Here is a 16,685-nt window from a genome sequence, read left to right as displayed (position 1 = left end):
TAAAGATGCATTGCAGGATCATCTAGAGAAGACTACAAATATAATTCAGACACAGCATGGGTTTGTTAAGGGAAAGTCTTGTCTGACAAATTTGATAGGATATTATAATGTGGTTACAAAGGAACTGGATGCAAAAAATAATTTTGATATCATATATTTGGATTTCAGGAAAGCTTTTGATTGCGCATGGAAGACTATTCTACAAATTGGAGCAGAATGGTATTAAGGGTAAGTTGCTACAATGGATAAAAGGATGGTTGAGTGGGAGAAGACATAGGGTGGTAATTAATGGGTGCTGCTCTTCGTGGACTAATGTTATTAGTGGAGTCCCACAGGGCTCGGTGTTGGGTCCTCTGTTGTTTTGTATATTTATCAATGATATTGATGAAGGTATATCAGGCTTAGTGTCGAAGTTTGCAGATGATACAAAGGTTGGCAGGGTTGTTAATGACAGTAATGGCGGTGTGCTACTGCAACAGGATCTAGATAATTTGGGCAGATGGGCTAAGAAGTGGCAACTGAAGTTTAACCTAGACAAATGCAAAGTGCTGCATATGGGTAGAAGTAACCCCAGAGAAACTACCAACTGTGTGGTACTACACTTAAGGTGGTAGAAAATGAAAAACACCTGGGAGTAATTATGCAGTCAGATATGAAGTTTTCTGAGCAATGCAGACAGGCTGCCAGAGCAGGTCATGGGGTTTTGTCAATGATATATAGGAATTTTGCTAGCAGGGAAAAGGAGGTGATTGTACTTCTGTATAAGGCAATGGTCAGGCTACGCCTTGAGTACTGCGTACAGGTCTGGAGGCCTCATGTTAGGAAGGATGTAGATTTGCTTGAGCATGTACAGAGAAGGGCAACAAGATTGGTGAGGTGAATGAAGGGATCCTCTTAGCAAGAGAGGCTTAAGTTCTGCAAATTGCAGTGGCTGGAGACTAGGCACCTGCGTGGTGATGTGATTGACGTTTATAAGGCCTTGAATGGGTTGAGCATGCTGAATTCTGATGGTTTTTTTTTTTTTTTTTTTGGCTGATGCTGCATAAGCTCATACGCTTGCTTTCTTGCATCACATGCCACTACTACTACTATCACCCAGTGGGTCTTTTATTTGCAGATTCTTAATATAAAATGAGTCGATGCTGATAATCACATTAAGAGTATCGCTTTCTCTTGTTGCTTCGCTAACATGCTGGTGTAGAAAACAGTCAACCAACAAATCCACAAAACCTTGCTACCGTGTGAGTGACCAACCCATACATTCCATAAATATCTGGAAAGCTAAAATCGTCCATTACAAAACATTCTGATTTACCTACTCATGTTATATGTCTGTACAGCTGCTCAATACACTCTCACACTGATTAGTCCTATATACAGACCTAATGTAGCCAAGTGATCAGGAGCAAGAGTGCAGTAAGTAACTCACGATCTTTGAGTGGACCATGGTTCAAGCTTGGGACTATTAAATAAAACTAACGATTGTATTAATGATTTACTGTAAACTACACTGGCCTGGTGGTTGCACCGGAATATAAACAATAACTTTAATAATAATAAAAAAATAATAATAAAAAAAACACACTTCTTTACTATAATCCCATATTTGTTTTCTTGCACTAACCACCTATGTCACCTTTCAGTACACATTATACTCCACATACTCAAATTTTGCATCCCTTACACCCGAGTACTACCATGTCCCCAATATACCCTTAATGTATGCGTTTTTGACCAGTACTTCAAATTTATCAAATTTCTTTATTATGCTCCTAGCATTAGTGTAGACACAAGTATTTTGCAACTACATTCACATATAAGGAGTTATTCAATGAGGGGAGTGCAGAAGTTTATCAAATGCCAACAGGGAGCTAAGTGATTTTGTAATAACTGAGAGCAAAGTGGAGGAGAAATTGTTGAAGTTAAACGTAAGGAAGGCACCTGGGGTTAAACAGTATCTATCCAGTTATATTAAAGTGTGGGGGGAAAGAATGATGAATTTTATTTTTGATATCAAACTGTATGATTTATATCCTTACAAATCTCTATCCCTCCTTGGAACCTTCATTAGGCCGATGCTTAAGAAATTTATTTTTTTCTAACCTTTCTTGAAGCAAAGGGGGGTTTCCTCGCCACCCTTCCAAGACCCACAAGCTATCCGCTGCGCAGTTAATCGGCACCCTTTCTTACTCACTCCTTTGTCATTAAGGTTTTTGTATCAGAAGATCCAAGTTGGAGGAAAAACTAATTTTCTCTTATTGTTATTATCTCCCCGTCTCTGAATAGTTCCCGTGACTTATAGTTAATGCTTGGTGTCATTATCACACATAAAGCTCATGATAAAACAAACTAGATTTATTTATTTATCTATACAAGATATTTACACACACTATATAATTCATAATATCGGATTTCCTACAATAAACTAATTATTATACATGTTATGATGTCTACCCCACATCTTTGTTCTTCTAACAATAATTTATAATTTCCACATCTGCTATATAGAATGCTAATACTCTAGAGAGGAATGTCCTACTGAATTTCTATAGAATAAATATTATACACTGTTATTACTAGTTATACATTCCATGAACTTGACCTTTCTCAGGTTTAACAACTTTCCTTATTTTTCAAATACTTCTAATCACAGATGAGTAACACTCACACACTTTCTATCTCTCTTTCTCCCTAGTTATTGACTCTAATTTCTATCACTTACAATATAGTGTTCGTCTGGTTTAAGTTCTTTACTGACTGTCCTGTCCGTTACTTTTTCTTTCGTTTATTTCTTTATAACACCATTTCTGTTAATAAATATTCTACATAAACTTACTTGCTTTCCTTTTCTACCACCTGGATGAGTTTTCTTTCTTTTGCTTCTTCCGCTATTTCCTCGCTGGGCTTGGACACCGCAGACTCACTAGATGTGCTCCTGGCTCGACCTCAGACGTTCCTACCGCGCACAGGATCTTTCTCCAGGACTGTTGCTTTTAGCCCTCCGTGGAAAACTCGAACGACCTTCCTTATTCTGACCCTTCCGCCTTTTTTTTTTGTTATTATTTTTCCCACTATACTATCATTTTTTCGGAACTTTCTATATGCGTTTCCCGCACTCCCAAAAATATCTTTCCGCCACTCTCAATGCCTCTCCCCAGAATTTTCTCCGGATCCCTTCCTTCCAGGTTTCGGGGCTCTGACTTTCGGGCTCTGGCTCTCGTCTTCTTCCTGCATCAGATTTTTGTTTCCAACTCTCCCTTATTTTTCATCCAATCATTAGTTATCTCTCACTCTTCATCTTTAATTTCATTCGCTCATTTTTTTTTCCACGTCGTCCCGACCCACGTCTGGTAGGTCGAGCTCCCTTCTTTGTGTCGAGAACATCCGGGCACTAAGCAATCTCAAGAACTATCCTTGGGATGACCATTTCTATTTACCTCTTCCGTCACGCTTCCTTACGAGATGCCGCCTGTGAAATCATTGAGTGCTTCCCATGTCGGCCTGTTTGTACTTTGTTTACAGCTCAAACATGGTAAGCTCTCTGATCTGGGTCTTCCCTTTGGATGGAGTCCGAAACCATTCTAGGGAGTGGACGTTCTTTTGTCCCCTGCTCCCGTAAGTTGGCCACAGCCCTTTTTCTGTACACACAAACTGTGTCAAACTGGCCTACCCATTGTATCACAGTCCGGTCAGCTTCCCTCCTGCTGCTAGGCTAATCTCTCCCTTTTGAAAGGTACACAGAGCAAGCAAATCTGCTGAGTGCTTGTCTGTTTCTAACTTAGATATTTATCAAAATTTGGTAAATTGTAAACTCCTAAAAATATATGTAAGAATAGTTCTTACAAAAGGAGGCAGCAAAGGAAATAAGCAAACCCTTAGCCATAATTATGAGAGCTTCCTTGGACTCAGGGGAGGTCCCCATGGACTGGAGGTGTGCAAATGTATCACCAATTCACAGAGGAGGAGGATCAAAAGGTGACACAAGTAACTACAGATCTGTTAGTTTAACTTGTATTCCGGGGAAAATAATGGAATTGCCAGTTAAAGAAGCATTGCAGGATCATCTAGACAAGACTGCAGTAATAGTTAAGACACAGCATGGGTTTGTTAAAGGGAGGTCTTGTCTGACCAATTTGATTGGATATTATGATGTGGTACAGAAGGACTGAATGCCAAAAATAATTTTGATATCATATTCTTGGATTTCAGGAAAGCTTTTGATACTGTTGCACATGGGAGACTGCTGTACAAATTGGAGAGGTGTGGCATTAAGGGTAAGTTGCTACAGGATAAAGGGACAGTTGAGTGGAAGATGACAGAGTGGTAATCAATGGACAATGTTCTTCGTGGATAAATGTTATTAGTGAGGTCCCCCAGGGTTCGGTGTTGGGCCCATTGTTGTTTTGTATATTTATCAATGATATTGATGAAGGTATATCAGGTTTAACATCCAAGTTTGCAGATGATTGATACAAAGGTTGGCAGGGTCGTTAATGACAGTAAAGACAGTATGCTACTCCAACTGGATCTAGATAAGTTGGGAAAATGGTTTGAAATGCGGGAACTGAAGTTTAACATTGACAAATGCAAAGTACTGCATATGGGTAGCAAAACCAAAGAGAAATGTACCAACTGTGTGGTACTACACTCAGGGAAGCAGAAGGTGAAAAGGGCCTGGGGGTTATTGTGCAGTCAAATATGAAGTTCACTGAGCAGTGCAGACAGGCTGCCAGGGCAGGTCATGGAGTCTTGTCAATGATATACAGGTGACCCCCGCTTAACGCTGATAATTTGTTCCAGAAAAACAGCGCTAAGTGAATCAGCACTAAGCAAGCGTCGCATTCCCATAAGGTAACATATGTATTTGTAAGTTGCGGTCGGCGCCATAGGATATTTCCTAATCAATAATAAACAGTAGTGAAAAGATGCACAAATGTTGGTCAAAATATTTAATATTCAAATATTTGTACATATAAAATATTCTGCATTACATACATATATAATTATGTGGTAACAACTTACGTATCAAAATTAAACTTAAAATTCCAATTAAAATCAAGAATTAAATTGATTTTAATTGATTTAATTTAATTTATGAATTTAATCATGAAAAATGTGTCGATTTTGGATTGAACTTTGGCCCTCTTCCAAATAAACTAAAAGGGGTATTAATTTTAAATCCCCCGCAGCATTACCAACCAACAATAAAGTCAATTGATCCTTCGCCACTTTGAAACCTGCCATGTTTTTTTCTTCTTTCAATATGAAACTTCTTTTAGGCATTAATTTTCACAAAAGTCCTTCTTCATCTATGTTAAAAACTTGTTGGGAAGTATAACACATAATAACCCTTTTCAATAATTTTAACAAGTTCTTTTTTGAAAGTTTCCACTCCTTGATCTGCACTTGCTGCTTCTCCCTGGATTTTAAATCTATTCAACCAACCCTTACTAGTTTTAAATGGTTCCAAATTTTTTTTTTTTTAGGTGAGTTTTCTTCAGATCATCATATTGGCTAATCTCTCTCTCTCTTTCTCTCTCTCTCTCTCTCTTTCTCTTTTTATAATATTTAACTTAATTGAATTCTGCATTGGATATTATCTTCAATAAAATTAGTCTTTCCATTTCAATCCTAATAGCCAGCCTAGCCCTAGTTGCTTGCAGTGGAACAACTATCTATCCCGCTGCTAAAATTAATTCTTTATTTTTTTATAATTGTTCTTACAGTTAAACTTGCAAGTCCTAAATTATGGCACACATCCGCTTGTCGTTGACCGGAATCGATTCGCTTCAAAACGTCTAATTTAATTTTCAAATTCAATCTTTTCCTTACATTTATAGTCTTCATACTGCATCCAGACGTTGTTGCTTTTTCATTCTAATCCACCATTAGTAACTCTTCGAAAATGTAACTGCGTTGGTTGCATTAATTATGATACAATGTTCGAGTAAACTGCCCGTTACGCACAATGTCTAATACTGTACTGAGTGATGACTAGACTTCGGATAAATGCATATAATGCAAATATTACAGGCAATATACTTGATCATTTTTTAAAATGTTGATCTCAGAAGTACATAACAAGTCACTGAACTGCAATTAAATTAGCATGCGAGAAAATTTCACTGAGCGTGGGAAACGTTTTAATGCTGTTTTGATATTAATTTTCAAGCTATCGACTCCGTCAAATGAAATGATTTCATTAAATATGCCAAAAATGCAATCTGTAAAAGAGCATTATAGTGAGAGATGGGTTATAATATAAGAACAGCATTATAGCAAATCAGTGTAAAGCGAGCCGCGTTATAACGGGGGCCTGCTGTATAGGAATTTTGCTAGCAGGGACAGGGAGGCGATTATTCCGTTATACAAGGTAATGGTCAGGCCACACCTAGAGTACTGAGTACAGGTCTGGAGGCCTCATTTTAGGAAGGATGTAGAGTTGCTAGAACGAGTACAAAGAAGGGCAACAAGATTGATGAGAGGAACAAAGGGGTGCTCTTACAAAGAAAGGCTTAAGTTCTGCAAATTGCACGACTGGAGAGTAGGCACCTGCGAGGTGATCTGATTGAGGTGTATAAGGCCTTGAATGGGTTGAGCAAGCTGAATGCCATTGGGATTCTTCCTCTTGCTCAGACTAAGAACGTGAGGGGGCACAATTTCAAGTTGAGGAAAGATAGTTGTAGAATAGATGTGCGGAAATTTGCCTCTAGCTAGCGGGTAGTTGATTGGTGGAACAGGCTTCCATCTTTTGTTGTAGAAGTTAATAGCCTAAATAAATTTAAGGCTGAGCTGGACAGGCATTTGGAATGAATGGAGTGAAATGGGAGGGTTTTTTTTTTTTTTTTTGGCCGATGCTGCATAAGCTTGCTTTCTTGCATCATATGCCTCCACTAATGCTAAAAGTATTAGCATTAGCATTAGTAGAGGCATTTGATGCAAGAAAGCAAGCTTATGCAGCATCAGCCAAAAAAAAAAAAAAAAAAAAACCCACTTCCACTTCACCCCTCTGTTCGTTCAAAATACCTGTCCAGCTGAGCCTTAAACTTATTTAGGCTATCAACCTCCACCACAAGGGATGGCAGTCTGTTCCACCAACCGACCACCCGCTGGCTAAAGGCAAATTTCCGCACGTCTATCCTACATCTGTCTTTCCTCAATTTGAATTTATGCCCTCTCAGGTGATTTTTCTGAGCTAGAGGAAGAATCCCATCAGCATTGAGCATGCTTAAACCATTCAAGGCTTTATACCCCTCTATCAGATCACCTCGCTGGTGCCTAGTCTCCAGACACTGTAATTTGCAAAACTTAAGCCTTTCCTCGTAAGAACACCCCTTTGTTCCATTCACTAATCTTGTTGCCCTTCTCTGTACTCGTTCCAGCAGCTCTACATCCTTCTTGAAATGAGGCCTCCAGACCTGTATACAGTACTCTAGGTGTGGCCTGACCATTGCCTTATACAATGGAATAATCACCTCCTTATCCCTGCTGGAAAAATTCCTGTATATCATTGACAATACTCCATGAGCTACTCTTGCAGCCCGTCTGCACTGCTCAGAGAACTTCATATCTGCCTGCACAATCACCCCCAAGTCCCTTTCATTCTCTACCACTGTCAGTGTAGTACCACAGAGTTGATACGTTGCCCTGGGGTTGCTGTTTCCCATGTGTAGTACTTTACATTTGTCAATGTTAAACTTCATTTGCCACCTCTCAGCCCATCTGCTCAACCTTTCCAGATCCTGTTGCAGCAGTGTAGTGTCAGTAGTGTCCTTGACAACCCTGCCAACCTTTGTATCATCTGCAAACTTGGACATCAAGCTTGATATACCATCATCAATATCATTTATAAATACAGAAAACAATAATGGACCCAACACTGAGCCCTGAGGGACTCCACTAATAACATTAGTCCATGATGAGCAGTGTCCATTGATTACCACTCTCTGTCTTCTCCCACTCAACCCCTTTATCCATAGCAGCAATTTGCCTCCAATGTCACACTGCTCCAATTTGTGTAGCAGTCTTCCATGTGCAACAGTATCAAAAGCCTTTCTAAGATCCAAGTATATAATATCAAAGTTATTCCCTGCATCCAGTTCTTTTGTGACTGCATCATAGTATCCAATCAAGTTGGTCAGGCAAGACTTCCCCTTAACAAAACCATGCTGTGTCTGAGCTATAACTGAAGTCTTGTCTAAATGATCCTGCAGTGCTTCTTTAACCAGTGCCTCCATTAATTTTCCTGGAACAGAAGTTAAGCTCACAGGTCTATAGTTACTTGTGTCAGCCTTTGATCCTCCTTTGTGAATTGGGGTCACATTTGCACATTTCCAGTCTATGGGTACCTCCCCTGAGTCCAAGGAAGCTCTCATAATTATGGCTAAGGGTTTGCTTACTTCCTTTGCTGCCTCCTTTAATGTAACTGGATAGATCCCATCCACCCCGGGTGCCTTTCTTGTGTTTATCTTCAACAGTTTCTCCAAATATATGTGGACCTGTTCCTGCTCTTCATAACCCTAATACATCCCATGTATTTGCTTATCCCATGAGGCCCCCCCCTCCACAAGAGGCCTTGAAAAAATTCCTGGCATCTTGCTTTTCAAGGATTGCAAGAATATTTGCTGATGCTATTGAGGTATTGATATAAACAAAAAAAAAAAAGACACCTACTTCCATTATAATTATAACACTTTATTTCAGTTATAATTGATATTGAATTTGGACTTTGTAATGTTCAAAAAGATGTATTTATTCAACAAGTTAACCAAGTAGTGAATAACATAAAAGAAACGCGACTTCCTAAATTGAATACACATGACAGTTCAGCTTTACGAGAACTTCGGGGAAATAAGGACATTATTATACAGAGGGCAGATAAAGGAGATACAGTGGTAATACTAGATAAACATGATTATATTAATAAGTTAGATTCAGTTGTGTCATATACCTCCACTTATCGTGAAGTAGACCCGGCACTGTTTACCAATTTGGTCAATCAATACAATAAAACGTTAACCACGTATCGAAAAAACGACTACATTACTATGGTTCAGTTGAAGGAATTGAAGTCCAGAACATACAATATTCCTGCACTTTTCGGTCAGGTAAAATTACACAGGACTGGATTTCCTATTCGACCTATTGTTTCCTACAGGAACTCGGCATTTTCATCCTTAGCCACACATGTATATAACATTATAAAACTCTTTAGACAGGTAATACAATTTGGGATTAAGAACTACGATACATTATTTAATAATATTAAAGACTGCAGACTCGGCGACAATGACAATTTATTCTCACTAGATGTTACCTCATTATATACAAATGTAAACGTTGAATACACATTAGATATTATTTGGGATATGTTAAATAAAAACTCGACACCGATTAATTATACGAAGCTACCTATTAATGAAATTTTTCACTTAATTAAACTGTTAGTTGAGGCTAACTATATCACTTTTCGAGACAAGATGTACAAACAAATTTTTGGATTACCAATGGGTTTGAGCCTGAGTGGCTTAATGTCAGAGATCTATCTCTCAACGATTGAGCAGATACATTTGACACCTTTTCGACCCCGTATCACATACTATGGGAGGTATTTAGACGATGTTCTAGTTATTACCGATAGTAGTACTATCCAAGACATTTCACATTCGTTTAATAATATTCATTCTAGACTCAAATTTACATTGGAAAGGGAGGATACGGATACAAAGTCGTCATTAAACTTTCTAAATTTCACGCTTACCCGGGACTCGAATAAAATACAATTTAGCATCTATCGAAAACCTACAAACACCGGTATGCTTCTACATTATAATAGCTATCACCCGTTCACCTACAAAAGATCGATTATCTATAATCAATTTCTAAATGCCTATAAATATTCAACGACGGATTCTGCTTTGGACTCAGAAATACAAATATTAACTAGCAGATTCTTAAACAGGGGTTATTCCATTACCACAATAAACCGAATTAAGGTACAGGCTAAGGATAGAATACAAAATACTACACCAATCAACAATAGTAATATCAAAAAATGCTTTATTTCTGTCCCATATGTTGAACAGTGGCACAAACAGCTTAACAGATTCTTTAAAGATACCGAATTTAAAATTGTAGCTAGGCCAATATGGAAGTTACACACCATACTGAACAATCGCTCAGTTCTTTCCGGGTTCGCAACACAAATTAATGATCTGGTATACAACATTTCTTGTGGTGATTGCGACTCGTCTTACCAAGGTTCGACGCGATTTTCTCTTAATATTCGTGAAAATCAACATGAAGCCTGTTCGTGCTCGTTCAGCAACGTCAGAATTAGCCTTTCGTGCCATTAACGAAAAACATACTTTTTTATTTAACGAGGCCAAAATACTTAACGTTCAACGTAATTATACGCGACTATTAATTGCAGAAACCGTTGAAATTAAATTACGCGAGAATTCTGTTAATGTTCGGCGATGCATGGACCTTTACGCGCATGCACGAAGACAAATAATCACTATTTAAGTTTCAGGTTCAACCGGATTCGGTAATTTTCATTCCTGTGATCACGACATACGGTCGAAAAGCGTTGTCGGCTTCAGGAAGGAAAATCGTTTTGAATATTTTCATTAGATTCTTTTAATTGCATTAATTTGATTTTTAATTGTTTTATATTTATTTGAATTGTGTTAAATTGATTATTTAATTATTTATAATTTACTCTAATGTACGGGTAAGTTGTCGATTTTTTCATTTTTTCCGTTTTAATTTCTGGAGGGTATCATACGGAAGTGTTCTACGTACTATATTGAGGTAAACTCCTATTATTTTACTAATATTATTATCAACGTAGAACATATTGAGTATTACAGCTCTGATTCATACTATCTAATTCAGTTATAATTATAAAACTTTCCATCCATTATAATTATAGCTTTACTTGCATTATAATTATAACACTTTTAAAACTGCAGACAGGAAAGAGCTATAAAGAGGTGACCTTTCCACTCCAGAAAATGTTAAGATTTAACCATTAATATTAAATTTTAACCAATTTCTTTTAAAATACATTTTCTAATATTTTGTGTGTCAAAAATTTTAATAGGAACTGAGCAAAAACAATTTAAATGTTAAGGGAACATGAAGGATGAATGAATTCACAAACCTGGATGAATGAGGATGATTATTAATTAAATACAATTTTATTAATAAAAGAAGCATGCAATGATAAATTGTGTGTAAATGGTTTAAAGAAATTTGCATTTGGCAACTTTTAATTTCAACAGCAAATTAATTTAAAGGAAAACAGAGAAATCAATTTTAAAATGTTCTTTGCTTACTGCACCAAAGACTTATTCAGCTGATTTCAACTAAACAGGCTTTTTCCTTAGGTGGGCTAAATGGCTAGGCAAATAAATAAATTTTCTGTTTAATCAGAAGTGAGCCACCAGAAAAAAAAAAAAAAAAAAAAAAAAGTAATTTTTATTTCAGTTATGATTCCTTGATTTCCTCAAGTTACTTACATTTGTATGATTAAATGCATAATCTAATGCCTCTTGTTGAAGGGTAAATATCTTCCATGTGACAGAAGGACCATCAATTCTAAAATATGGTAAGAAATAAAGTATTTCGTTCACCGAACAAGCTTATAATTAATTTATTAAAGCTTATAATTAATTTATTAAAATGCCAAACAGAACATAAATTTTATAAATTAAAAACCATTATCAATAATTAATGCTAAAATACTGAACAACTTTAAAATACTCATTTACCTTGATATAAAACCTGGTGAAGTACAGACTGATCACCTGTGACCAGCTAGCTGAATAACCAAAAAGATATCATGGCCGATCAGCAGAAGGAATGTAAGCAGAGCAGCAAATGATGCAAGGAATAACTGACCATTAAAGCTGCAGTTATAGGGCAAGCCTACAAGAAGCACAACAACCTGTATAGTCTACATCGATTACCACATTACCTTCAACTCCATATCCCATAGCTGGCTGACAGAAACAATGAAGGTCCGAAGTCAACCCAATAGTGACACACTTCCCAGAAGCAACAAAGGCAAAGTGGATGACCACCATGAAGTTGTTGTTGTTGTTATTTGGTGTTTAAGAGCATTAGCAACTAAGGCCATATTGCTCCAGGGATATGCGGTGGTCATTCCCTGACCTTTCCGCATCCTCTGTATTTGGTGGTCACGGGCTCGAACCCTGGTCTAATCAAGAAGCGTGTGCTACGCACTGCTGCTCCTGCCCACAGAGGTGCCACCACCATGAAGAATGAAAACAACATGACCAGACTGATCACCATCAGAAGAGGAATATTCTAGAGAGACAGCCTAAACTCACTATGGTTCTGCCAAGTACTCAGCCTATTGTCCACATTCAACAACAGCAAGTACAGATATACTCTTAAAGGAAGGGGGGGAAGAACCTGTTCACTCACTCACTCTCTCTCTCTCTCTCTCTCTTACATAATGTACATGGATGACATGAAGCTTTATGTGGCAACCAAGGATCAAGCTCCAACAGCTACTCGGGATCACCAGAGTTCAGCACTGACATCAGGATGCAAGCTGGCCTCACAAATGAAGACCCATGGACCACATCAGGGAAATCCTCCAGTAAGCCTGAATTACCAGCTGAAGACTACTGAAGATATCAAAACCATGACAGAGGGAGAGAACTACAAATATCTGGGAATGAAACAGGCTAAACAGTTAAAACACAAGGAGATCAAGACCTGTCACCAGTTTCTGATCGAGGTCCACTTGATCAGAGACTAAGGAGCCTGCTAAAAACAAAGCTGAAAGCCAGGGATATCATTGTTATTGTTTTTTTTAGGAGCATTGGCAACTAAGGCCATGTTGCTCCGGGGATATGCGGTGGTCATTCCCTGACCTTTCCGCATCCTCCGTATTTGGTGGTGACGGGCTCGAACCCCGGTCTAATCAAGAAGCGTGTGCTACGCACTGCTGCTCTTTCCCACCTGGATACGAAGGTGCCGGGGATATCATTAGAACCATAAATGCCTACACACAGTTCCAGTAGTAACATAATCCGTCGGAATCAGATTGAACCAACACTTGAAGACTATGAGATCAACCAGAATAATGATGACTAAGAGCCACCAATCCCACCCAAAGTCAGCCATGGAGAGACTGACCATGTGGATGGGATCTATCCAATCATACTGAGAGAGAGAGAGAGAGAGAGAGAGAGAGAGAGAGAGAGAGAGAGAGAGCAAAGGAGGTAAGCAAGCCCTTAGCCATAATTTTCAGAGCATCCTTGAATTCAGGGGAGGTACCCACACACACACTGGAGATGCGCAAAATTATCCCAAATTCACAAACGGGATCAAAGGGTGACATCAGTATTTACAGACTTGTTAGCTTAACTTTTGTTCTACAGAAAATAATGGAGTTACTAGTTAAAGAAGCAATGCAGAACTACATAGAGAGTAGGGCAGTTATACTTCAGTCACAGAATGGATTTGTTAATTGGAGATTTTGTCAGACCAATTTCACTGGATACTATGATACAGTAACAAAGAAAAAGAGTGCGAAAAATAATTCTGATAACATATTAGCATTAGTAGAGGCATATGATGCAAGAAAGCAAGCTTATGCAGCATCAGCCAAAAAAAAACAAAAAACAACCTACTCCCATTTCAACCCTCCATTCATTCCATATACCTATCCAGCTCAGTCTTAAATTTATTTAGGCTATCAACTTCCACAAGAAAAGATGGAAGTCTATTCCAACAATCAACTACCCGCTGGCTAAAGGAAAACTTCCGCATATCTATCCTACAACTACCTTTCCTCAATTTGAATTTATGACCTCTCAGGTGATTATTCTGAGCAAGAGGAAAAATCCCATCAGCATTGAGCATGTTCAAACCATTCAAGGCTTTATACACCTCTATCAGATCACTTCACCGGTGCCTAGTATCCAGACTCTGTAATCGGAAAAACTTAAGCCTTTCTTCGTAAAAGCAACCCTTCATTCCATTCATTAATCTTGTTGCCCTCCTCTCTACTCGTTCCAACAGGTCTACATCCTTCTTAAAATGAGGCCTCCAGACTGTTTGCACTGCTCAGAAAACTTCATATCTGCCTGCACAATTACCCCCAGGTCCTTTTCATTCTCTACCACTGTCAGTGTAGTACCACAGAGTTGATATATTACTCTGGGATTACTGTTTCCCATATGTAGAACTTTACTTTTTTCAAGGTTATACTTCATTTGCTACCTCTCAGCCCATCTGTTCAACTTTTCTAGATACTGTTGCAGCAGCGTACTGTCATTAGTGTCCTTAACAACCCTGCCAACCTTCGTAATATCTGCAAACTTGGACATTAAGCCTGATATACGATCATCAATATCATTTATAAATACAGAAAACAACAATGGACCCAATGCTGAACCCTGAGGGACTCCACTAATAACATTAGTCCACAAAGAGCAGTGTCCATTAATTACCACTCTCTGTCTTCTCCCACTCAACCATCCCTTTATCCATAGCAGCAATTTGTCTCCAATGCCACACTGCTCCAATTTGTGCAGCAGCCTTCCAGGTGCAACAGTATCAAAAGCCTTTCTAAGATCCAAATATATGATATCAAAGTTATTCCCTGCATCCAGTTCTTTTGGGACCACATCATAGTCTCCAATCAAATTGGTCAGACAAGACTTCCCCTTAACAAAACCATGCTGTGTCCGAGCTATAACTGAAGTCTTATCTAGATAATCCTGCAGTGTTTCTTTAACCAGTGCCTCCATTAATTTCCCTGGAACAGAAGTTAAACTAACAGGTCTATAATTACTTGTGTCGCCCTTTGATTCTTCTTTGTGAATTGGGGTCACATTTGCACATCTTCAGTCCATGGGTACCTCCCCTGAGTTCAAGGAAGCTTTCATAATTATGGCTAAGGGTTTGCTTACTTCCTCTGCTGCCTCCTTTAATATAACTGGATAGATCCCATCTACGCCAAGTGTCTTTTTTATGTTTATCTTCAATAATTTCTCCTCCACTTTCCTCTCAGTTATTACAAAATCATCTAGCTCACTGCCAGAGTTTAATTCACCTCTGGCATTCCCCTCCCTGAATAACTCCTCATGTATGAATGTAGATGCAAAATACTCATTTAGTTTGTTAGCCACCGGAGCAGGATCATCAACAGTTGAACCATCAATATCCAGTGGACCAATCTGATTCTTCCCTTTCCTTCTAGAGTTTACATAGGTAAAGAATTCTTTGCTGTTTTTCTTTGCATCCTTTGCCAAAGATTTCTCATAATCTGCCTTTGCCTACCTAATCTCCTTTGTGACTTGGTTACAAACCAGCTTATATCATAGGCTTCCATGTCACCCATTAATTTATACGTAACCCATGCATTTTTCTTCTCTGCCACATGTCTCGTTAGTTCATCTGACATCCATTTAGGCCTAAACCTTGAACAATATTTTTTATTTGGAATGAAAAGCCTAGTAGCCTCCAAAATTAAGTCCCCAAAGGCTTCACATTTAGAATTCAACGTTGGTAACATCATCAGTTGATCCCACTTTACAGAATTTAAAAACTGTCTGAGACCCCTATAGTCACCTTTACGAAAGCAAAAATCCTACCCATTACCTCTAATAGTAGTTATCTCTTTGAGTAAATGCGACTTCAGCACACTGTGATAACTGCCACTTAGAGGTTCCTTTATCGGAGACACTTTCGGAGACAACTCGGCAAATGGAAAAGGACTATGATTTTGGGATGCTGGAATATTCAAAGCCTTTCAACTAAAAGAAACTTTCTTTCGGATGAACTGCAAAAATTCAAGTTAGACATCGTCGTGTTATCGGAGACAAAGAAAAAGGGATGTGGAGAGGAAATAATGGGAGAATACTACCATTTTTGGAGTGGAGTTGATAAGAGTGAAAGAGCAGGAGTTTCTATTGCTGTTAAAAAGAAATTGAGACACAACATCAAAAACTGGCAATTTATTAATGAAAGAATGATCTCATTGGAACTGAAAATATACGGGAGAGAAATATGTATTTTGGGAATATATGCCCCGACTAATGACACTGCTGATACCTTGAAGGATGAATTTTGGGAGGATCTGAGAGAACTAATAGAAAAAATTTCTAAGAACAAAGAGATATTTCTAATAGGAGATTTCAATGCAAGAGTAGGAACTGAACAAAATAGCAAAGTTATTGGAAGATTTGGAGAGAAAGAGAGGAATGACAACGGAGATAGACTATGCAATCTTTGTGAACAGTTCGACTTGAGAATAAACAACACATTTTTCCAACACAAGGATATCCATAAATATACTTGGTCACAGGAGACAAGACAAATTAGATCAGTTATAGATTACACTATCAGTTATAGATTACACTATTTCAAAACATTCAGGGACATATGTATTGAAAGATGTCAGAGTTTATAGAGGAGCTGAATGTGGATCTGACCATTTTCTTGTTAAAACAACACTGAGGTGGAACTGGATTAAGAAAATATGTGTGGACAACAACAACAATGCAGGGAAGGAGAAATGCTACAAGTGGATCAATTTAACATTGATCTACTCCAGGACGACAGCATTAGAAACAACTTCACCCAAAGACTGGATACTGCAATTAACATAGAGATAAAAGGTAATACTGAAGAAATCT

General features: G+C 38.1%; 1 protein-coding gene across 1 annotated transcript in view; it reads right to left on the bottom strand.

Moving 5' to 3' along the window:
- LOC150081858 (DNA-directed primase/polymerase protein-like) overlaps positions 1-16,685 on the bottom strand; it is a 188,712-nt gene that overhangs the window by 153,617 nt on the left and 18,410 nt on the right. The window contains exon 3 of the mRNA XM_090379767.1: positions 11,526-11,604. Within this exon, the coding sequence (XP_090235893.1) occupies positions 11,526-11,604 (79 nt within the window). The remainder of the gene's footprint in view (positions 1-11,525; positions 11,605-16,685) is intronic.

The sequence above is a fragment of the Mastigoproctus giganteus genome, chromosome 8 (genome assembly GCF_048544385.1).
Source record: "Mastigoproctus giganteus isolate SK-2022 chromosome 8, ASM4854438v1, whole genome shotgun sequence".
NCBI lineage: Eukaryota > Metazoa > Arthropoda > Arachnida > Uropygi > Thelyphonidae > Mastigoproctus > Mastigoproctus giganteus.
This window is presented reverse-complemented; position numbering and strand designations above follow the sequence as displayed.